The sequence below is a fragment of the Trichogramma pretiosum genome, unplaced genomic scaffold, assembly GCF_000599845.2.
Source record: "Trichogramma pretiosum strain Unisexual culture from Peru unplaced genomic scaffold, Tpre_2.0 scaffold21, whole genome shotgun sequence".
Lineage (NCBI taxonomy): Eukaryota > Metazoa > Arthropoda > Insecta > Hymenoptera > Trichogrammatidae > Trichogramma > Trichogramma pretiosum.
The window spans coordinates 1,077,731-1,103,383 of NW_019640940.1; the positions used below are offsets into that span (position 1 = coordinate 1,077,731).

At 42.9% G+C, this 25,653-nt stretch overlaps 1 protein-coding gene across 1 annotated transcript in view; it reads left to right on the top strand.

The window, feature by feature from the left end:
• Positions 1–673: 673 nt before the first annotated feature.
• Positions 674–25,653, top strand: part of LOC106659764 (filaggrin-2) — a 41,353-nt gene continuing 16,373 nt past the window's right edge. The window contains exons 1-7 of the mRNA XM_023457905.1: positions 674–745; positions 8,740–8,910; positions 19,707–19,891; positions 22,014–22,097; positions 22,212–22,393; positions 23,522–23,664; positions 23,743–24,016. Of these exons, the coding sequence (XP_023313673.1) occupies positions 8,746–8,910; positions 19,707–19,891; positions 22,014–22,097; positions 22,212–22,393; positions 23,522–23,664; positions 23,743–24,016 (1,033 nt within the window). The 5' untranslated portion in view covers positions 674–745; positions 8,740–8,745. The remainder of the gene's footprint in view (positions 746–8,739; positions 8,911–19,706; positions 19,892–22,013; positions 22,098–22,211; positions 22,394–23,521; positions 23,665–23,742; positions 24,017–25,653) is intronic.

Below are 25,653 nucleotides of genomic sequence, written 5' to 3' on the forward strand. Positions count from 1 at the left end.
TCCCACCTCGTCCGCGCCACCACCACCTCCTCCTCCTCCACCTCCTCATCGTCGTCGTCGTCGTAGTCGTTCTCCGAGACACATATACACAAGCAGCAACAGCAGCACGACTATATATACACATATACACACACGAGCCATAAGACCCATCGCGCTCCGGCGGCTGTCTCCGTCTTTCTCTCGCTCGGCAGCGGGGCCAGCCAGGTCGCGCGCGGCTTTGTAGGCAGCAGCAGCGAGCGAGCAACAGGTATAGAGCCAGGCCAGGCCAGGCTCTCCTCAGTAGCTCATTGGCAGTAGTATAGTGCGCAAAGCTCGCGATTTTATATATATACGCGCTTATACATGACTCGTCTCTCGGTGCACGCGGCGGCCACTATACGGTGTTTTTTTTCTTCCTCTTCTTCTTCGATTGTCAAATGTGTTGAACTCTGCCGAATGCGCGCGGAGAATTTTTTTACCGTAGACGTTTAGTAGACACATAGCATATACAGTAACGGGAAGTTCACCAAGTTTTGACTGTCTTTTCGTGCCTGGGTATTGTTTTTTTTTCTTTCCTTACCTGCAGGAAGTGCGCGCGCGAAGATAAACAGAGAAGAGTATAGAGGAAGAAGAAGAAGAAGGATCGAAAGGGGGAAAAATATAGTGCTTTACAAGTGTGCTGTGTGCTGTTGCCGCTGATATACATTTTGTTATTTACCTACGCATCGTCGTTGCACAAATCCGACACGATTGTCGAAACAAACGAGTACGTATTTTCATATAAATAAATGTTATAAAATATATCGCGACTGCCGATGCTGCTGCTGTTACTTTGCTCTCCCACGGGTACAAGCGAGAGAGAGAGAGAGAAAGAGAGAGATCATCATCAGGAGCGGCGCTGCTGCCTGTTTTATACCTTCTCTCTTCTTATTTCTCTCTCGCGTGTGTATATAGCTATATATAAAACACACACACACACACACACAGCAGCAGCTGCAGCAGCACCGATATACATACACGGGGGCTCTCCGGAGTTCCTCTTAAAGAGACTCTTTTGCGCGACTTCTCGTGGGCTGGTGCGGTGGTGTGTTGTTGTAGGTGAGTGTCCCCTTGTATAAGGCTGCTCGACGACGATATACATATATACGTGCACTTAAAACTCGTTAACGATTCGCATTTAATCGTGTGTGCATGTGTCAGCGATCCGATGTATGTGTGTGTGTGTGTATTTAAAGGACGACGTGAGGCATCGATGCGCGCTCGCGCGCGAATCGCCGTGTATATTTTAATCGAGCGCAGAGATCGACTTTGACACTCGAGAGAGGCTTCCTTTTACTTATCAACGATGTAAATGCACTTTTGTGTGTATGTGTTTGTGTGTATGTGCGTATACTTTGTAACTAGACGAGTTATAAACGAGAGGAAACGTCGTATTTTTGTAATGCACACGATGATACGCGAGCGATGCACGTAGGTACATAGTCGCGAACCGTCAAGCATCGCGATGATCCAATTTTAACGGTACCTCTTACTCGAGTCGTCGTCGTCGTCTACTTTGCCTCCTTGCGCGCGCGAGCGAGCGAGCGCCTGCCTCGTTGCCGCCGTGCACGAATTTGTTTTTGCTTCTTATATAGAGGCCTGTGTCAAACATGAGTCAAGCAAAGCTGATGATAGAAACCAAAGCGGCCGGTGGTATTTTTTTTTATACACGCGGAAAAAATATTTCGAAGGAAAAATAAGTGTTGTATCTGTATGCGAGCAGTAGAGCGTGTAAAGATGACTAACTAATAATAAGGATGAGGAGGAGGAGGTCTGCCACGCGTATATATACAGCTCTCGCGCATGACGCCCGAAGATAACAGTGTAGTATACGCAGCGCACGAGCCGATAGCCGGCTTATACATATCTATATACGTGGTGTATAATATAAAGTAGTAATTAGCATTAAAGGCACTTGTGGCAGGTGTGCGCGATGATGTGCCGTCTATATAATGATACAGTACCTCATCCGAGTGCTGCTGCCTGCAACACTGTTGAGATGCAGCGCAAGCTCCTCCGATAAATACAAAAACAAAAAAACGAAAAAAAAAAAATAAATAAAGGAGCCGAGCTACCGCGATTCATTCTTCACTACTCGGAGGAGGTAAAGTAAAAAAAAATAAAAAAAAACAAGGAGCAAAAATGAGTTTATATATCTCTCTGCGTGCACTGCGCGCGATGGCATGCGCGGTCGTTGTTTCGTAAAGGGAGAGAGATTCGATCGGTGCTTTATTGTTGTATCGCGAATACAATGCCATATATACGCTGCGAGGGTGAAAAATGATTCGAGACGCGCGGTGATAATGAATTTTCAATTCAGCAGCGGCAGCGGCATGAGCGAGCTGCTTCGGGGATTATGTAAAAGGAATTATTACGCACACCTGCGGCCGTGTGTATATATATCTTCGTTATATATATAACGAGATGATGCGTTAATTTTTTTTTCTTTCGAGTCATGAGTCGAGTCAATGATTCGCATCTCGACTCGATGCACATAACGACAGGCGCTCCTTCTTATGTTTCATTTTTTTTTCTTTCAATTTTCTCTGCCCGCGGCGTGCAAATTGAGGCGCACAAGATCGCGCTATATCATCGCGAGGTGTCGAGAGTAGCAGCAATAACGAGTAACGAAAAAAATAAATAAATAAACGTAGGAAAAATAATAATAATAAATCGAAAACCACAAAAGTGACAAGACTGTATTTTATACATTTATACTCTCCTCTGGCTCCAGTGATTGATCTCATCTCGCTCCTCGCGCTGATCTCACTTTTTCTCACTCGATATATACATTATATATATAGCCGCGCATACCTGCATCGCGCTGATAGTCGAGTACAGTACGTGGTAGTAGTATCCCTTTACCCACGCATGCACTTTCACTCTGGCGCGCGCAAACCGATACTCGCGAGGCGGCGGCGGCGGCGCACCGCAGAACTGCAGTGAGCAGCAGCGAGCAGAGATACATACGCCCACGCAACTGCACACAATCGGCAAACGAACCTTTGTACCTCCTCGCGCGCGCGCGTCTGTTGGTTTCGGATCGCCACGAAATAAAAAACTTGAAATAAGAAAAAATAAAAAATTGAAGTTCCTCGATACGCCAGAAAAAGCACCTCGGATTATACCGCGGCTCAGTCGCTTTTTATTTCGCGATTTTTCGTTCGAGAGCTGCTGATCTCCTCCGCTATCCGTTTTTTTTTTTGCTCATTCATCGTTGCACATGGATAGTTGTGTTCGTTGCACCAATGCAGAAAGAGAGAGAGACCCACGGTGTAATGTGTTGCTGCTGCTGCTACTGCTACTTTACGGTAGCTATGATATTATAGTCGAGTGCAACGAACATCGTAAGTGGCGGCTGCATATATAGTTTGCGAATACGTATAGCGATACACACACATATCCATTCGACTCGGAGGGATATCGTTTCAAAGAGTTTCCAACGTCCGCGTGCGGGATTGGAAACGTTTTTCGCGATCCCCCTCGACGTATATAGTCGAGACGTCGTTGCGCAGTTTCGTAATGCGCCACTCGTCGTCGTCGTTGTTGGGTGTTATTTTACTCAAGTGTCAATCCGCGAGAAAGTTTATCTATATGTACATGGGCGGCTCTTTGTGCGCTCTATACCTATGCTGCTGCTGTTGCGGCGGGGCCGCGAGTGGAGAAATTTGAAAAAGCCAATCGCACGTTTTCTTCCTGTACGTAAAGTTCAGACCGATAATTGATTTTTTAGTTGCGTTTTCACACGGTTTACGGCGAGTTTCCAATAACGACGCGCGAGTAAATTTTCGTTGTCTACACGTACGCGAGACACTCATACGTAAGGCTGAAAGCTTTTAACAAAAAAAAAAGAAAAGAGGAGTGAGAAAGAAAGAAGGAAAAAAAGAAAAAGTAGTTAAACGCGGTAATATACAAGCGAACTCGCGCGCGCGCATCTGTTGATTAAAATCGCTTCATTCACTCTGTTGCGGGGCGTAATAATACATTTATCTGAAATAAATGACTGTACACGCAGCGGCAGCGGCAGCATCATCTTTTCCTCGGACGCGCGGTGCACACGTATACACTCACGCACGCACACACGTACACAGCCGCGAGGATGTATGTGTATGGTTTTTCCGCAGCTTCTTCATCTCCTCTCTCTCTTTTGCATTCCGCCCTCGGTGCAATAGCTCTCCTCTTTCTCTCTCTTTCTTACTCTTTCCAAGCCTATACTCGCGTTGCTGAACTGCACACTGCGCCACACGAACTGGTTTCTCTCTCTCTCTCTTCTTTCTCTCTTTTTCTTCTTCAAGCCCTTTTCATAATAATGTATATGGGCTATTCCACAACAGGTGTTGCAGGCCCAAAAAATGAAGTTGAAAGTAACCATTTACTCTTCAAGAACACAATGAAAAATGAAAATCCTGAAGGACACAGCCCCCTAGGTCCAACCCTTATGGATCTACAGGGGCTCAAAGTTGGATTTTCATGGTATGAGGATATTCTGCTTCTTACTCTGCTTTTCTGGGGGGACATAAGAAAAAATTTTTAAACCATGTTTTTTCATGTAAAATTTGATGTAGAATTCAAATCTGTACTCAGATGAGACATTAATAACCTCAAAACCCCTTGAAATAGAAAGTATGGTGTAATAGGACATAAATGTCAAAAAAAAAATATGTTCGTATACCTCAAATCAGCCCATATTGTAATATGTTCATCGATACACCAAAATACAACTTCTGATAAAGTTTGGTAACTGAGTCTCCATTACAGATCATTTTGTAGCTTTTGAAAGCCCAAAAAACATGGTTTTTTCCTCATTTTCCATGTTTTTTGCCTCTTCGCTAGCTACCAAATTGTCTGTAATGGAGACTCAGTTACCAAACTTTATCAGAAGTTGTATTTTGGTGTATCGATGAACATATTACAATATGGGCTGATTTGAGGTATACGAACATATTTTTTTTTTAACATTTGTGTTCTATTACACCATACTTTCTATTTCAAGGGATTTTGAGGTTATTAATGTCTCATCTGAGTACAGATTTGAATTCTACATCAAATTTTACATGAAAAAACATGGTTTAAAAATTTTTTCTTATGTCCCACCAGAAAAGCAGAGTAAGAAGCAGAATATCCTCATACCATGAAAATCCAACTTTGAGCCCCTGTAGATCCGTAAGGGTTGGACCTAGGGGGCTGTGCCCTTCAGGATTTTCATTTTTCATTGTGTTCTTGAAGAGTAAATGGTTACTTTCAACTTCATTTTTTGGGCCTGCAACACCTGTTGTGGAATAGCCCATATATACGTGCGTTGCGGGACTCGTGCAACGCGCGCTCGGCTCGACGCTCTCGACTCTTGTGGATGGAAGCTTAGTATATTAAAGCACACCCGGAGAATGAGAGAATGAGAGAGAGATGAGAGACCGGCGAGCGAACGTGAAACGTCCTGCGCCGCAACAACTCCTACGAGAAAATGATGTATTACGTGTTCGATGTGCGTCAGGAATTTAGCGGTTGTTTTTTCTTTCCTCGCTACTCCGTATGCATCGCTAATGTACGCCTCGCATCGTGTTTACGTGCGTGTTGTGTCTGCGAGCCGAGACATCGGTGGGCTTTCTTCGGCTTCTCGCATACTCCATTGAAATTCGCTCGTGGGTTCGATCGCGTCGTGGTTTTCCAAAGTCGTGCGCGATAATTACAAATAAATACGAACAGTTTTTGGAATCTATTTTTCTATGATACTAAATATGCTTCAGGTACATACGAATCCAACAACTCCTATTATATTTATGCAGTTGATAATGTGCAAGAATGTCACACCTGAAAACTTTTTGCAATTTCTGCTTTTCTCATTTTCTTTCCGTTTTCGTATCTGCACGCGAGAGAAAGAAAGTGCAGCCACAGACTTTGCGTCCAAACATCATAATCGATAACAATGGTCTCAAGTATGAGTTATCAGTGGCCTTTTTAATTTTGTCCTTTTTTCTTCAAACTGACACAGAAAAAAAGTTTCTCAGCCAATAATCGGACTGATACACAACTCGTACTGTACCACACACACACACAATGCACCGAGAAAAAATTCCGAAAATGAAGGTCAAGGTGCACTCGCAGAAAACAAATCTCTCTCGTAACAGCGGCACCCAATTCTCTTAAAAGCCAGACAAAAGCTTCGAAAAATAAATCTCACTCTCCTATACGTGTGTAGAAGTATGCAACCTCCGACTCGCTTGCATTAACAAAGAAAACGTCTATTATAATATTTGTGCCTGTGCTGTTCGAGACTCGTGTGTGTCCGTGTGTTGTGTAAATGTGTATACACATACGTGTATTGTGTGGCTGTGTGTACCATGCGCTGCTCGCTGCTCCGACATCGAGGTAGCGAGGTTAAACTTGTGCGTCGCGTGCACTCCTTTCTTTTTGCCGCGGCTCGATGCATATTATGTTAACTCGTATGTATACACATAGCGCGCTATGCTGCACATGTATGCATGCATGCATGTGGACGTATGTATACATATAGGTACTACACGTGGAATGCGCTGGAGTGGATACATACGCCAACGCGCGCGCGAGCTCGAACTGCAATTGAGATTCAATTCGACGCTGCGATTATTAATATCGAGCCACATGAGTCCTTAGAAGTGTAAGTGTATGTGTGCACGAGATCGAGCTATGTAATTTTCGCTCTCGAAACGCTAATTGAATTCTTAATTGCAATCACGTATTATACGTAACTGTCGTCGCTCGAGCAGCGGGTTCGATAACATTTCGTATATAGACCTATACACGTACATTTATCCGATCATTATTCAAAATGCATTTTATGTTTTTCCGAGCGAATTACTGGGTCAACATTAGTATCGGTGTTGCGCGCGCAAAACAAAGCAGCAAAAAATCGGTATGCACGTAACGATCGCGCGGGGAGAGTGAGAGAGAAAAAAATAATCGGCTCGTGATTATCGATGTATCGCGATCGGCCGCAATTTTTTTTTTCATTCGTTCCTTGAAAAAAACAACAACAACAACTGCTGCTGTTGCTCGTTTACGTATCGGGAAAAGGCAATTTTCAAACTTAACCGATTACGGCGATGATTAAACGGAATATAGTATATGAGCTTCTGGAGGTGGAGATCGCGCGTTTATATATCTTTTCGCGCGCGCGCGCACGCTTGAGTTTATAACAAAAAGCGCAATAATTTAACAAGCGTGTAATTGTTGTATCGGAATGTTTGCGCACACTTGTACGCGTTCTCCCGTATTATATTCGAGAGATGATTAAAGCTCGCGCGAGAGAGAAGTTAATAACTTTTTTTTTACGCGCGTAAGCGTTAAAAAAGAAAAATCATGGATATAATTTTTACTACAACAAACTCGAACACGTGTAACTATATAAGTTTGTGCGTATAGCTGTACCGAGCATTTAAAATTATGCCGCGATACTTTTTGCCATTATTACAATCTGCTCGATCTATAAAAAGAAAAAAAAATAGTAATAATAATCGCGCTCGCGCGCGAGTACATACTATACGCGTATATACTACTCGGAAGGCATCGCGAGCAAAAGAAAGAAAAGGAGAGATAAAAAAATGTGCGTAAAACATAACGTGTAGACACGCGCGCGAGCGCATTGTTATGGGACACATTTGTAAAAGCAGCTGGGAGCGTGTATATAGCGTTGTTTCAATGAGTATGCGTGTACGTGTGCATATATATACTTGCGAAATTTTCCTCCTCCTCTTCCCCCTCAGCCACGCGAGATCGCGACGAAGCTTTGATAGAACTGCACACACACCGACATAATAAACGCCGGTGTTGTGTGTGTGTGTGTGTGTGTTACATTACGATTTCGCGCGCTCGCGCTTACTTCATCTTGCGCGCATTGTTTCGAAAATGCCGCGATGTCTTTGATATTTGGGCCACGATCGCTGGCATTATATATAAGTTTAGATATAATAATAATGAGAAAATTTTCTTCTGTTTTTGTTGTTTGTTGTTCGTTGTGTTTGCAAACCGCAAGATTCGTGCGGAAAAACAGATTTAGGTATATATAATACATACATCCATCTCGTATACAAACCAACTAGAGTTATAGACAATAATGAGTATCGATCGTGCTCAAGTTTACCTCGAAACCCAAATAAAACACAGCGCGCGCGCGTCTGTATACGGTATACGTATCCCATGGACGAAATGTAATTTCACCCGAGATATATCGCCGCGAGTTTGATGCCGCTGCAGCGAGAAAAAAAAATTATTTTACGAGAGTTTAGAAATTATTCATGTACGTATATATATACTACTCCTCGTACACATCCGTGTCCATATAATGTACACGTATAGGCGAAAAAGCGCACGCGGTAAGCGGCGGCAGCAGCAGCTCATCATCTCTGGCGCGGGGCATTTATTGCGATGATTTACCTGGCAGTTGGCTCATCGCCACGCGAGCCCCGCGCCAGAAAGAGAGAGAGACTAGAGAGAGACTAGAGAGTTCAATTAACCTCAAATACCATCTGCTGTATGGTGCAAACTGCACGCCTAGGATAATCTTACACACTTTTTACAACTCGCGCGCGCTAGCCCCGCATTATTATTATATATACCTATCGCGCGCACCGAGAGCAGAGAAGAAAAAAATATTTAAAAAAAATGTTATTCTCGATACTCGCGATTACGATGATTTTACGAGCTTTCCCGCTTATAATGTCGAATTTTCTTTTTTTGTTGTTGCAGCAAGTAATGGCCCTGCGCGGTAGGTGCGGCAAATTGGACGTCAAAAAAAGCTCCTACTATGTCTGGTATCTCGGGGCGCGGGAGGCCAAGGGGGTCCAAGCCATGCCCGACGCCATAGACTATCTGCTGGAGCGCGAGCGACTCCAGGAGCCCTTCAAGGTCACTCTGCAGGTAAGAGATTTAATTTTTTATGTCGTTGTTGCGATTTCTATAAATAATACTATTAAGTACGCATATCCTCGCGAGGAGCTAATTTGGTTGGAATGTATATTATAATGCGTATGTATCTGCGTTGTTTACAATTATTGTGCAGAGTTATTTTGGGATAATTAGTAAACAAAGCTTTTATGCGAATAAATTAAGGACGTTAATCTCGCGCTCGCGCGGGAAGATACACCGCGCGGAGGTCGTATGACACCTCCTCTCATGATGTCGCGGCGTGTATATATATATGGTTATTTTCAGGTTGAAATTAACGATCGAAAAAACCAGGCAACAAAGTCGAGGTGTCCATGCTTATTATTATGAATAAATGATCGTGCTGCCGCTGCAGCAGCATCCTCCATCGAAATTTCCGCGACGACCAACGCATTCTCTCTCTCTCTCAAGATCGTCCGCTTTTTTTTTTTTTTTTAATGTATAAATAATGTATCCAACTCGCGCATCGTTTTATATTATTGTATATTATAAAAGCGAAAGCGGGAAAAATTTATTACTTTAACCCAGATACCGCATTTGGAAATGTTGTTTTTTTTTGTTGTAAATAACAAAAATCACGCTCGCGAATCAAGCACGCTGATCGCCGGTCAGCCAGCAAGGTGTTGCTGCTGCGCCGCTGATCTCGATTCGACGATCGTGTGTTTATGGGTACGTGATATAAACGATCATTTTCACGCCGTTTCGCCGATCGGAACGCGGTATATATATCCAAGGCGGCCGGTTTAGCACGTTTACGAAGCCTTAACACTTATCTATCATACATGCAACCTGAGCAAGCCAGCCAGCCAGCTCCGTACGTCGCGTTGTTAAGTTTTCAATTTGAAAAGTTTCGAGTATAGCAGCGACGGCAGCAGCTGCCACAGGTTTACTCTCATTTTATTAATAGCGGCTTAATCGCTGACGGCTCGACGATGTTGTTGTATATGTATGGCGCGACAAAAAATAAATAAATGCACACACGCAAACGCGCGCAAAAAAAAAACAAGGAACGCGCACGAATGTCGATGCGAAATAATAATAAAATAAACGGGTGTGTCGAGTACAAGCGCAGCAGCAGCAGCAGCAGCAGCGACGAAAGCTTTTCTTCTTTATGCGCCGCGCGTCGAATAAGGTCGGATTTATGTATCAATTATAAGATTTGCTCCGAGCGAAACAAAAAAGAATAAGCCTTTTTCGTTTGCTTGTATACGTGTTTTTGTATATACAGAGAATAAGTTATTCGGCCGATGTATCGGTCGAAGATAACGAGAACGAAAGTGATGAGCGCGAATCTTATACGAAGAAAGCTTGTTTATATAAATTTTCGATTCTCGATATGTATACTATACTATAACCACGTGCAATCCAGATCGCATGAAATATACATATTCGGAGCTGAATATTTTGCCGATGAATATAAACAAGAGGTTTAAATTTAAATCGAGCGCCGATTGTTATTCCACCTTTTATGCATTATATCGAACTCGATTCAGCCGCAGTACCCACTGTACAGAGAGATACAAATGAAATAACAATAATTTTCCAACGCGGCTATCGTATCGTTCGAGCCTGCGTTCGTACTTATCATCGCGAGATCTTTAATTAAGATCGAAACGCTCTTCGAAAAAGTTAATGTATAAAATATATATAAAATAATACATTTTTCCATAATAGCAATTGTCTTCGCTATAAAGTCTCTCTTTCGTCTTGGTTCCGCATGAGAATCGCAGCGACGTCAACCATATACGCGCGCGGCTACTTTTGACGAGAAATAGTACGCGTGATACTTTGCCTCGCGCGCTCGAAGATTTTCTCCCGCGTTGCATTATATACACAGCGCAGCACATATCGTTTTGTTCCTGTGTGTGTGTGTGTATACGCGACGGATAATTACTTAACGACCGAGTACACGGAGCTCCGCGCGGTCATGGATGATCTATGGCGCGCGGCATGTGTGCGCGTTGCAGTATATTTTTCTTCTTCCCGGAGCCATCCTTCCTTCCTTCCTTCATTCTTATAGATCGTTGCACCGAGCTTGTATATAATACGTGAATATATATATATCGTAATTAGATGACAAAGCTCGAGACGCGACTCGTCCGCGAACGATCTTCTCTTTAATATCCGCACACACATAAACAATCGAATTTCGTCCGCGGAGAGGCGCTCAGCGGCGTATATCCGAGGATAAAGGATAAATAAACGAAGAAAGCGGAAAACGAGATAATTATTATGCGCGCGTATGCAGTGCATACTCCTATATATACTATGTATACGCGCTGCGCTTTCAGTTATAACGAGCGAGTATTAACTTTCCTCGTGTGTGTGTGTGTGCGTAGAAGAATCTTTCGCATAAAAGACAATGTACGTGTGTGTATACGACATTGTGCATGGCACGCTGCACCGAAAAAGCTATGCGCTCGCGTTTCCTGCGCTTATACAAATGCTGTATTATAATATAAGCTGCCTTCCTCGACGACGTACGAGTCCGCGCGTCGTCTCGTGCAATTACTCGAGACAATCGGCGGGATCGTGCGGCGGATCGATTATTATTCATAATTTCAGAAGCCAAGAACGCTCCGCGGCGCGTCAACCTCATTGTTTATGCGCTATTCTCGGCAGCTCTCTTTATTATTGACACGGGGGGGGATATATTATGAATAATGCCGGTGCTTAAAATTGCTCGACCAGTCGATCATCGTTGTATATTATAGGCTCAAGTACGTCTGGAACAAAAAGAAAAAAAAATTAAATATCTCCCGTGTATCGGCATTCATATATATTAGTATAATGAATATATAGAGATGATCGCACACGAATCGGCGCGCAATTATGACGAGCGATCGACATTCATAAAAAAAAGACAAGGCTCTTGTATACAAGGAGGCTTCTTTATTAAAGCGTACATCGATGTACTTGAAATTTTTGCCACAAAGGATTTCGGCTTCAATGCCACACACACATCCGCGATCATAATATTCGGCGCGTCATGGAAACTAGAGCAATATCTTTCCATCGCTCGCTCTCGATAGAATGTGCGGTGGATCTATTCTTCGGCGGCTCTTCCGTTGTTTCATCAGACACTCGCACGTGCAGCTCGCTGCAAATTGACGTCGCGCGCATTTTTTCGCGCTGTATAAATTTTTCGAAAAACCTTGAATACATATGTGTGTGATCTAGCCTTTCTCTGCTGCTGCTTTTGCTGAGCTCGCAGCGCAGCAGCAGCAGAAGAGAGAGACAGCAGGCAGAGATCGGTGCATCGGCTGTATTATACAGTTACGAAACGAATAATCCTCTCTCTCTCGCTCACTCAGTCGAGTCTTCGCATATGTGTGTGTACGAATACAGATTGTATATATACGAAGGAACGCACACGTCGATGCGATCTTATATATTATACGGCGCAGCGCGGTGACGATCTCTCGCGTGTATGCCCCGCGCGCACAGTACCTTATATTATTATACCTATATACGTATACGTTCGCGGCGAAAGTCTCGCGGCTTTAAAAACCAATGACCCTGTAAATAAAAGCAACAGCAGCGGCGGCAGCGGAGGACACACTCGCGCGCAGTGTATATCATTGTACATACCTACGTGTCCGTGCATTATACACTGCAGCTAAATGCGCACCGTGATCCTCGGGTACGACATCGACGCGATCACCAACGTCGTCTTCGCTGCTGCTGCTGCTGCTGCTCGGTGCGAGGTATATATTATATGCATTCATGCCAATTGCACCTGCGTAATCGTGACTAATCTCGAGGCTCGCGATATTCGACCGTACGACGCGCAATTCGTATACGCGCGGCCAGGCTATTTAAATATCGTCCGTGTGACAGTCGCACGCGCCAATAATTCCGCGGGCGAATAAAAGACATATGCTGATCGAGAATCGTCCATACTTCTTCGTGTTGTAATAGAAATTTATATTTGTAAATATCAGAATTATAAATCATGTCTACTTATGCGTGTCTAATATTATGCATTCAGTGATATTTGATCGACCATTGCTGCTGTTGAATTTTCCACGTGTACAGGAACCAGTTTGGGGAGTTGGTGTATGAGATCGATAGTAGTATATTAATATGACTTCAATGCGAGGATTTCCCACTGACATATGAGGAGTAGCTACTTGAAAAATCGTGATTATATTTTAGTTAAATTTGAATGAAAGGTAACAGGTTGAATGAATAATAACAGAATTAATAGAAGTTACAAATAATTTATTGTTTTTAATAATAATTATGTAAAAAAAAATATTTTTTGAATTAATCAGCATACCGATAAAGAGTATTTGCTTTTTAATGTACTTCTAAGTTTATCCTGGAATCTAAATGATTTATGACAAACGTCACATCCGAAGTGTTTCTAAATATGTACTGCGTTGACGTGACGTTTGAGAACACCTGATTGTCCGAATGATTTGTGACAATTCTTACATTCAAATTATCAAGGGTTTCTACCATCATGTACAGCATTGATATGAACTTTTAAATCACTTCTATGGAAAAATGATTTGTGACAAACATCACATTCGAAGGGTTTTTTTACGATAATGTAAGTTTTTAGACGATTTTTTGTATCCAAATGATTCATGACAAATGTCACATTAAAAAGGTTTTTTACGTTCATGAACAGAATTTATGTGAACTTTGAGGCTACTTTTTCGTCCAAATGATTCGTGAAAAATATCACACTTGAAGGGTTTGCTACGTTCATGAACTGTATTGATGTGAGATTTGAGGTTGTCTTTGTATCCAAATGATTTGTGGGAAATATCACATTCGAAGGGTTTGTTTCGAGTATGTACTGCATTTATGTGTTTATTGAGGTCACCCTTGTATCCAAATGATTTATGACAAATATCACAGTCGTAAGGTTGGCTACGATAATGGACTGTATTTATGTGCACATTTAGATGGCCTTTGTGTGCAAATGATTTGTGACAGATCTCACATTCATAGGGTTTGCTACAGTCATGTACTGTATTTATGTGAGTTTTGAGATTGCTCTTTTTTCCAAATGATTTCTGACAAACGTCACATTCGAAAGGTTTACTACGATCATGTATTGCATTTACGTGCTTTGTAAGGGTACTTTTTTCTCCAAAAGATTTGTGACAAATGTCACATTTAAAAGGTTTTTTACGTTCATGAACTGTATTGATGTGAGATTTGAGGTTGTTGTTGTATCCAAATGATTTGTGGCAAATATCACATTCAAACGATTTAATGCGATCATGTACTGCATTGACATGACGCTTAAGAGCTACTGACCGTCCAAATGATCCGTGACAAATATCACACTTGAAGGGTTTGCTACGTTCATGAACTGTATTGATGTGAGATTTGAGGTTGTCTTTGTATCCAAATGATTTGTGGCAAATGTCACATTCAAAGGATTTACTGCGATCATGTACTGTATTGATGTGAGATTTGAGGTTGCCTTTGTATCCAAATGATTTGTGACAAACATCACACTCGAAAGCTGTGCTACGATCATGTACTCCACTTATGTGACGATTTAAGCATTGCTTTTGTCCAAATGATTTGTGGCAAATGTCACATACAAAGGGTTTTTTACCATCATGTACAGCATCGCTATGAATTTTTAAGTCCCATTTATGTAAAAAGGATTTGTGACAAATGTCACATTTGAAAGGTTTGTCTGCATGTACTACTTTTACATGTTTATTGAGGTAACCTTTAAGACCAAACGATTTTTGACAAATTTCACATTCAAAAGGTTTTCTACGATCATGTACAGTATTTATGTGTTTATTGAGGTTTCCCTGGTAACCAAATGATTTGTGACAAATATCACATTCAAACGATTTAATGCGATCATGTACTGCATTGACATGACGCTTAAGAGCTACTGACCGTCCAAATGATCCGTGACAAATATCACACTTGAAGGGTTTGCTACGTTCATGAACTGTATTGATGTGAGATTTGAGGTTGTCTTTGTATCCAAATGATTTGTGGCAAATGTCACATTCAAAGGATTTACTGCGATCATGTACTGTATTGATGTGAGATTTGAGGTTGCCTTTGTATCCAAATGATTTGTGACAAACATCACACTCGAAAGCTGTGCTACGATCATGTACTCCACTTATGTGACGATTTAAGCATTGCTTTTGTCCAAATGATTTGTGGCAAATGTCACATACAAAGGGTTTTTTACCATCATGTGCAGCATCGCTATGAATTTTTAAGTCCCATTTATGTAAAAAGGATTTGTGACAAATGTCACATTTGAAAGGTTTGTCTGCATGTACTACTTTTACATGTTTATTGAGGTAACCTTTAAGACCAAACGATTTTCGACAAATTTTACATTCAAAAGGTTTTCTACGATCATGTACAGTATTTATGTGTTTATTGAGGTTTCCCTGGTAACCAAATGATTTGTGACAAATCTCACATTCGAAGGGTTTGTTTCTAATATGCACTACGTTGATGTGCTTTCTGAGATATGTCTGGTATCCAAATGATTTATGACAAATGTCACATTCAAAGGGTTTGCTCTGATCATGCACTGTTGTAATGTGAGATTTGAGGTGGTTCCGGTATCCAAATGCTTTGTGACAAATCTCACATTCGAAGGGTTTGATGCGATTATGTACTGCATTTGTGTGTATATTGAGATTTTCTTTGAGCCCAAATGATTTATGACATATGTCACATCCGAAGGGGTTGCTCTGAATATGTACTGCATTGAGGTGACGTTTGAGGACACTCGATCGTCCGAAGGATCTGTGACAAATCTCACATTCAAAGGGTTTCCTACGATTATGTACGACATTCATGTGAGTTTTTAACGTATTGTAGTGTCCAAATGACTTGTGGCAGATGTCACACTCGAAGGTTTTGCTACCATCGTGTATCGTATTTACATGAGTTTTAAGATGATATTTCTGGGCGAATGATTTATGACAAATGTCACATTTGAATTGTTTGTTATGTGAATGTACTTCATTTATGTGAGTTTTAAGGGTGAATTGTGCGGGATTTTCTGATTGTCCTTCTAAACTGTTTTGATTTTCACTTTTTTTTTTCGCTACTGGCAGATAATTTTGATACTCGGATTTGCAGATGGTTGTTGAAAGAGACGTCGGTTCAAGTTTCTCATACTTGCACTCGAAATCTATGAAAATTTTTTCGTCCAACTGTTTTTGTACCGTAACCTCACTTTCTTTTTTTACTGTTGGTAGATAATTTTGATACTCGGATTTGCAAATGGTTGTTGAAAGAGACGTAGGTTCAAGTTTCTCATACTTGCACTCGAAATCGATGAAAATTTTTTCGTCCAACTGTTTTTGTACCATAACCTCATTCACGTGATTAACCTAAAATTTAAATTTTGTAAAGTTTTGGTTAATGAAAAATCAGATCGCAATGAAAATCATTGAACTCACTGATGGTTCACGAAAGTTCTTGATTTCGCGACAGTCTATCGACTCGAAATTATTATCATCGTATGCATGTGGCCAAGAATCATTAGGCTCTTCTTTCACGCTACAAAATTTGAAAGTTCGATGAGTCAATCGCTTGAAAAAAAATCATGGCTTGATAATAAAATGTATACCTGACTGTGTTCTCTATGCTTTCCATTACTCGCTTGGTTATATATATTTTAAGTTTAAATTTTCACGATTTTAACCGAAAAAATATTTGAGGTTAAACATCTATTGAGTAGGCAACACTGTAATACGAATTCGCGAATTTTCAAACACTTGCTCACTGCAGGAACTCCGCTTCGTACTAACGAGTAAACTCATCTGTGTATTAGCGAGGTGACCCCTTGATAGAGATAGCTCCTTGACGACACTTTCCCCCTCTTAACTGTTGACTGGCCGTACGCAGTAATGTACTGCGATACGTAGAGGCATTCGCACTTCGTTAAAACCACTCTAAAATTAAAATTTAAAATTCATTCATCCAAGCGCAAAATTTGTTTAAAAGTACATGCGCTATACGAGAAGAAAATTTCTTACAAAAAAGTATTATATAAAATAAGTACGTCAAGGTGGATTCATTGAAAGTGGTTGACATTTTTTTTACCGGCAATAAAGTGTCATAATTAAAAAAAATCTTTTTATTTCATAAAATAACCATTAATTCACCGCTCTCGACATTGTTTCGTCCGATACAAATTCAACAACTCATCAATTTTAATAACTTTTTAACGTAACAACTATCTTTCAACTCAAATCCCAAAAATCGAAAGCCAATCATAGCGTTACATATACAAAATTTACAATTAATTTCGTCATATACGTAATTATGATATTACGGCGGCAAGTGGTTATTATATACTGGCCCGCGCGTGAGTGCGCGCTTAATACGTATATATATACCAGCGGCTACCGTAATAATGATCGAGAATGCGAATTAATTTGTCGGTGCTCGGAAACCCGTGTCGGATATGCGCCTGCCGCGTATTATATACATAAATGATCGATGAACGTCTATTATGCTTTCCTTTTGATAATACACATTGTGTGAGAATCTCTCGTGCGCGCACGCGGGATAATACGTAACCCGCGCGCGTACGCGACTTGTAAACATCTCGTTGCACAATAATATTTATATACATATAAAGAAAGAAAGAAAGAGAACGAGGAAGCGACGAGGATGGCAGCAGCAGCTCGTGTATACGCGTGCTTTATCGAATGATAATCTCTTAATTTTTATATACATTTTTTTTTCGTAAAAGCGAAAGTTATAAGCCGTCAGCGAATAATTTATAATGTATACACCGTACCGCGCACTGCATTAGAGCGCACGGCATGAAAAATTGAATCGCACCTCGCTACCGAGAGAGAAACAACTGTAAATATTATTACGTATCCTCGCGATGCGCATGCTAGCAGAAGCGGCATATATAAATATAATAATATCAGCGACACGTCGACGCGACGAGCTCTCTTGATAAAAGCTCAACACGCTCGACAGAGAGAGAGAGAGAGAGAGAGAGATTGTAAAGTGCGAGAAAAAAAATCTCACAATTAGCTCGGCTGTATATCACACAGACTCTGCGCAGCGTGCTCCGTGTTGTTGTTGTTGTATATACCTACAAACACGAGGACCAATTTGTCGTGCGTCTTGTTCAGCTCTGCGCACAGGGATATGTATTATATTATGTTATGTGTATGTGTGTAGCTCCGACGTAGACGTAGAGCCGAGGATCGAATCGACTGATATCGTATATCTGACGCGCGTTAATGAATTCGCCGCAACGCGTGTGAAAAATATGCTACACATACGTACATATCGCGCATACGTACAGCCACACGAGGCTTAGAAAAATAACGGTACGTACCTCTTCGCGGTGTGTAAAAAAAAAAATGAAGAAGTTTACGCGCTTCCGCGTTTTACAATGAAAGAGCCCCACTATGTGTGTCTGTATCTGTGTCGTGCGCGAAACTGCAATATATACCAGACACGCAGTGCATGGCTCGAGTCGAGTCGCGTAATATCTCGCGTGCACGTGACTATATACCTACACATGTGCAAATCGTGTGCGCGGCTTGCGATATAACTATTCTGCGTAGTGGTAGTACGCGTTGTACCTTCGACCGAGCTACAGGCGCAGGATAATTGGCTATCTACGCGGTGATGAATTTTCGACACTTGCCTCGAAGACAATTTCACCCCGATGTCGCGTAGAGAGAGAGAGGAGAGAGATCATTGCAGATTTCAGTCAAACCTTTTTTTTCTCGTTTCGCGAGATAGGTACACCACACGCACACATTCTACGCATAATATATAAATTCGCAGCTCGTTATATCGCTCGAGGCCTCTGTATAAAGTGCCATAGATAGCCTTGGGGGTCTGACTTTATAGAAAAGAGAGAGAGAGAGAAGCTTTCGAGCGACACATTCGCGAAATCCATTCGATATACACCGTGTAGCTGCTGCTGCTCCATAGATCGGAGCTAGCTCAGAGTGGCTCTGTGTGTATGCATTTTATTATGCGTTGACAAAAAAATCTCACGTATACATATAGTCTCGCGCGGTGTCAGGGAAAACTTTCTTCTTCGAGATTTTTGCTGCCCCGAGTACCTATATACATCGGACGTATCTATATAATATAATGCCAGGTACGGCTTATCCAAACTCATGCACTCGCGTACGTATACACACGCACGCACCACACGTATACCAAAGGATCGATTATTATTATACATGCGTGAAAGCGAGCCCGTGGGCGACACACACACGAACTACAACTACGCCAACTTTTTCCTTCCTTGTCAGCAATGCAGCAGCGGCAGCCACCGCACGTGACCCTCTCTATATTATATTATACTATATACAGCTTGCATGCGCGCCTCGATTGCATTATAAATGCTGTATTAAAAGTGAGATATAAATACGGATTTAACGTTATGGGCATTTCATTGGCCGATTATATATACCTATATATATAACGCTGTCTCTTTATACTACTACTGCCGAGCAAAGGCAGCGCGGGAATATAAGCTCTGCGACGCCGCGAGTTTCACTTTTCTTTAATTGGATTCTAAGCAACCCACATTATAGGCTCGCTCATGCCTCGCTGCTAAATCGCGTATATAATATATTTGCGATGTATCGCCTCGCGCCATATACATCAACCGATAGAGCCGCTGCCGCTGTGGCATTTATGAGCAATTATTGCCGCGCGCACGAAGCGGTGGCAGGTGAAATATATATCACAATAATAACAACGATGCATTTTCATTTTCATTAATCGCTCTTTATTTTCCGCAATTGCAGGTCAGCAGCAAGGGCTTGAAGATCATACAGACGGTGCATCCGGGCGGCTCGACGAGGCAGGCCGTCAAGCATCTGGTGCCGGGTCACGCGCTCCTCGCCGCGGTTCAACGCGAGGACGTCGTCGCGGCGACCCTCCTGCTGCCGAATCCAGCCAGCAACAATCCCGTACACGTGCACGCTTACAGGTACGATAATACAAACAGTCGTAATATAATGTGTAATGTATATAATTCGTGTCATACACACACACACACATGCACATAGGTACGTGCATATAATTATAACACACATTTCAGCTCGCGCGCGATTATCGTTATAATTTCTGCCCGCGTATATAGTTCGTTCGCGAAAACGCGCGCGCGCGCGCGTAAAGCAGCATTATGATGTGTAATTTCGCGGTGGCTAATTATTCCGATTAAAATCTCTCTAACTGTAGCGCAGCGCGCAAATGTTTATACGAGCGTGTAAATGTGCCAGGCGCGCGTGTGTATCTTATAATAATGCCGTGACACGGTGACGCGCTAAAACGAGTCGTGTGTATACGCTAGGCGAATTATGCATATACGCGTGATATTTTAATGTTAAAGCGGGACGAGCAAAACTGCTGCACGTCGCTGTACGCGCGTTTTTGTGCTGCATAAATGGCGCATTTTTCAATCGAAATTAAGGTGATGCCTTGGCCACAATTTTTACCGACCGAGCACAGAAAATGTATATTTTCGTAACTTTTTTTCCAGGCTGATATTCGAAAAACGGCTCTGTGGAGCCCTCCGCATTGTTGCTGCGAACAACTGTGACAAATTTCAGTCAATTTCATCGGATAGTTTTCTCGGAAAACAGGATCAAAATTTTTTATCCTGCAAACAGTAATCAAAAATTTCGATTCTGTTTTCCGGAAAAACTACCCTATGAAATTGGCTGAAATTTGGTGCAGTTATTCACAGCTACAATACGGAGGGCTCCACAGAGCCGTTTTTCAAAAATCGGTCTAGTAAAAAAGTTATTTCAATTTACATTTTTAATGCTCGGTCGGTCAAAATTGGGGCTTCGGCATCACCTTAAAGAGACAAAAATGGAGCAAAAATTATCTAGTACGGACTATTTCTTCGATTTCGAGTAAATAAAGAGCTAATTTATCACCACCATTTGTTTGGGAACGTGCTACACGATGAAGACCTGCGATGTTGGTATCAGCACATCGACATTCTTCGTTTCCGCCGCTAGATGGCCAAGATAACTAGAGAGTCGTATTCCCACAAGAAGGTTGTCCCCGTCAAAGCATAAGTCATAGCCAATTTCATAAATATTTATTCTTTATTTTAACTGCTGGGTTCTTGCAAACGAACAAATTTTCGTCTTTCACGGCTTTACTTCTCGTACCGAGTACTCCTCAAAAGAAAATTTCCTTCTCCCCCCAAAAAAAAAGGAACGGCGATAATCGTTACGTCAATCAAAGCCGTTTGCGACCGAAACTGCATAACGAAACGACGAGACTTCGACGAAGTCGTGTTGTACACACTGTTGTACACACGTGCACCTGTTGCGCGAGCCATGCTCCGCGCTTGGACATTCTTCGTATACGCGTGCGCGTATGCGCGAGGATAATAACAGAGACTCCGCCCTGTTATCGATCGTATATTCCGAGCTCGCGCAGCAGTAGTACAGCCTTTGAGACCGGTCGCTATACTCGCTGCTGCTGCTGCTTCGGCTGCTTTTTCGATGCTTTATCGCGCGCGCGCGCGCTCGGCAAAAAACCTAACGGTATCAAAATGGCTTCGAGCTCGTAAAGCACACGGCAGCCAGCAGGAGAGTAGAGAGAGATCATTTTTCCTTGTCCTCTTGGTGTTTTTTTTTTTTTTAACTTCGCGGATGGATGCAGTGTATATAAAAAATTTTTTTCAGTCATTCGATTGCAGTAGTACAGTGTATATATAGCGTACTAACGAACGCAGGCCTTCGAACGAAACGTAGTACGGACTGTTCAAGTTCAAGTTCGCGCGCGAGACGGGAGCCTTGTAAACTGGCTTGTATAGGAAAAACCGCAGCGTAATTATCGCTTACGCACGATACACGATATATACGCGTTTTATTATTATCGTTACTTTTATTTAAGAAAAAAAGAGAAAAAAAACAACGACAATAATTGCACGTTGGAGTACTTACACACACAAAGAGAGTATACTCGCGCGCAGCTTACGCCTCCGTTGTCATGGGGGAGGCGAGTGCAGCGCAGTATACGCTCGACTCATCCTCCATACTCTTTTTCACTCATAATAATTTTATCCATTATTGCCCACCACCACCTAGATGCGACTCGGTCGAGACGGCGGAGCTGCTCGGCGGCCAGCTCAAGATCCTGGCGTCGCACAGCGCCGAGAGTCTCGCCGCGCGGCTGGGCGTCCCCGGGAGCAACAACAACGGCATCCTCGGCATCACCAACGGCATCACCAACGGCTGCACCACCACCGGCACTACCACGACGACGACCAACGGTGGTGGTGGCAGCGGCTCGCTGGACTCGCGACTGCAGCGAGGCAGCGCCGGTAATCTGGGCAGCGACGGGCGCAGCACGAGGGAGAGCGAGTCGAGCGAGGGTAGCGGCGAGCACCAGACGAATCGACACCTGCCACCGATCCAGTCGACGACCATCTACGAGTCGCTGGCGGCTGAGCTGAGGGCGAAGCTCGGTAAGACATTCCGCGGATAAAAGCGCAGTTTCTATATCGACGTTGAATTGAATGGAGAAGTTTTAGTCTTCGTGGGGAACGTCGATTTATATATAATATAATTTCGTAACGATGTCAGTCGCGTCGACGCAAACACGTGAATATATTTCAATACGAATACGTCTGAGAATGTGTGTGCGCAGTGCTTGCACACGACGTGCGCCTAGTTTTGCATGAATCGTGGTGAAAACAAAAAAAAATAATCATGGCTCTCATTTGCCGCAGCTCGCGGAATAGGTCACATATAAAACACAACGTGTACGTATGTATAATACGGAAGATTGACGTTTCAATTCGTGGCCATGTATCATTATTAAAGTACCGTCGTCTCGGCTCGCTGCTGCTCCGCGTGCACTTTTACTTTCGCACAGCGCAGCAGCTTATAAATGCGCAACGCGCTCCAGTGTGTGCGCGCATATGTTATAATAATGTTGAAAAAAGAAGAAGAAAAAAAAAACGAAAACTCGGTACGATTCTCACACGTGTGTGAATGTATCCGAGCTATATATACAACGAGCACACACGCGATATATAATAATATTACGATGGCGAAGAATAATAATATAAGAGCGCGAACGATTGCGCGGTTACGGGGTTACGCGACAAAGAGACACAGATACACGCGCAGCAAGGCTCGCATGGTAGTACAGTACTGCACACACACACAAATTTAATGTATGTGTATGTATGGCCTGGCGCGGGGCTTTTATCATCCATGAACGATCGTATATTACGGCAGAAAAACATAAAAGATACGCGTGTCCTCTCTTGCGCATACTTGCCTGCTGCTGCTGCGGGGTTGTGTTGTATATACGTTGCATTGCGCGTTCAGACACAGACATACATCTCTCGGTGCTCATACTCCGATCTCTTTCGTACAGATAAGATTCATATGCTCGAGCAGGAGTTGCGCGACGTTTTTTGTTTGTTCTTTTTGCGAAACATACCGCGCGTATTATATATATCTGATCTTTGGCGATCGATAATATCGATTCAACCGATCGGCGCTCTTCATACATAATATATAATATTCTTTTTATATGTATTCGAGTGATGTATTATATAGCTGTAATGTATGTAAAAATTCAGGTCGAGGCAACGCGGCGGCGGACTGCGACGCGGGCCCGATACTGCTGCCGCCGCGCGATTACGACACGATGCACCGGGCGCGCGGCAATCTCGCCGGTATCGAGCTGCGACGCTGCCTCAATCAGACGATCGTCGGGCCCAACGTGACGACGACGACAGCCACTACCAATAACATCAATAATAATAATAACGCTGCCGGCCAAACGACGACGCAGACGCAGACGCAGACACCGGTGATAACGGCCGACAACAACAGGCCGACTTTGGCCACGATGAATACCGGAGGAGGAGGAGGAACGGGAGGCACGAGGAGCGCGGCGAGCAGCGGCATCGGCTCGGACAGCGCGGCGACACCGCCGCCCTATCAGCATCATCCTCATCATCATCTCAATCATCATAATAATCATCATGGCAATCATCATCTGCACCATCACGGCGGCAGCAGCGGCGCGCTGTGTCCGAGGCCGACCAGGCCGACCAGGGACTCGTCGTCCGGTAAGTTTCGCCAGCTGTATATAAATAGTAGTAAGCTCAATAACGATTATACTCGTATAGCATACAAATTGTACCATGAGCAACGACGATTCTCTTAGCTCGATGATAGCTCTGCTATATAACACAACGACTGCACTCGAGTACTAACGAGACGCGCAATAATCTCCTTCAATTAGTCGCTCGTCGAAAGTCGAGTAGGGGAGAGCTTTTCACATTCGCGCATCGACGTATGTGTCGGTTGTCGTATACGCGACATTCGACCCTAACAGACACGCTATTTTCTCTCGGCGTAACATACCTATATGTATCGTCGAGAAAAGTGGGTTAATGGATCATCTCGCTCGACGTGCTTATATGCACACACAGCACAACGCGCACGCGTGTGTACAATACGTCTATACGCGGGCGAGTGCGCAGCTATATATCGCTGTTCGTTGCGATGACGAGCACCGATAGAAAGTGTCCGACTGTATGGTATATACCGACGCGTACTGCCCTGGACGGCCGCAGCAACAAACAATTTCCACGTCGAGATGATGATGATGACGGTGATAATGATGAGGCGCAGTGATTAGAACGCGCGTTTATATAGCACACGTGTATACATACGAAGCTGCGAAATTTCGCACGCTTTAGGTTTACCTTTATATGAGAGTTATGCGCATCGGCTCATTATGTAGATAACCCTTTTTTTCCTTGCTTTCTTCAAATGAGATATATAGGCAAAAAGTCGTAAAAATTCTTTGTATAACGGAGAATTTTCGTTTTTATCCAGCTAAAATTCTGTAATTTTCAAGCGTATATACATAAGATAGGATATAATTCTAATTGCTCTCGAGGGGCTTTTTGTTCGACGAAGCCGCCGCCGCGCTCGTATCATTATGTTATGAGCCTGTGCGCGCGCACATACACGAGCATTGGGAGTTTTTCTACGCGCGTATCTCTCACATATACGCGTGTGCATATTGTATATATGTACGGCAGCGGCTCCGATATATACTAGTACCTGTGTGTGTGCTTTTCATTTTCATATACGCGAGATCCCTTACATAATAGCCGCCTCTGTATACGACGACGAAGAAAAAAAGCTCCAAGGAAATAATTACATAGACCTCGGCAAGGAGTCGTTGCAAGTTCAGGAGATAGGAGTAATCGCGCGTGGCACACACACTACACATACATAAAATCCGCGTATATACAATTACCAGAGGGCTGCTCGGTGCAGCTTCTTATATAGCTGCTGAGGTACGAATAAAGGTGCAGGTATAATCATTCGCGAAAGCGTTCGTTTATATATGTACAACAACGATCGAAAAGGGGGTATCACACCTCTCATTACACACACCCAGGAGAAATTTTAATTAAAATAAAATAATATCGGTCAGGCACGCGCGACTCTCTGCAAAATCCGACAGAGTCGTTAAACGCTAATAGACGTTAAAATACTCGAGAGAGAGAGAGACTAGATTTTACGATTGCATAAAAGCGCGCGACTAATTTGAACCGATGGAATCTCTCTCGAGTCGAGCACGAGTACCTAGTAGTAGTAGTAGTAGTAGTTGTAACACGCGCGTTATGCTTATATAGCATTGTCGTTTCGTATATTGTATTATATATATCGGATGATAAAGAAAAAG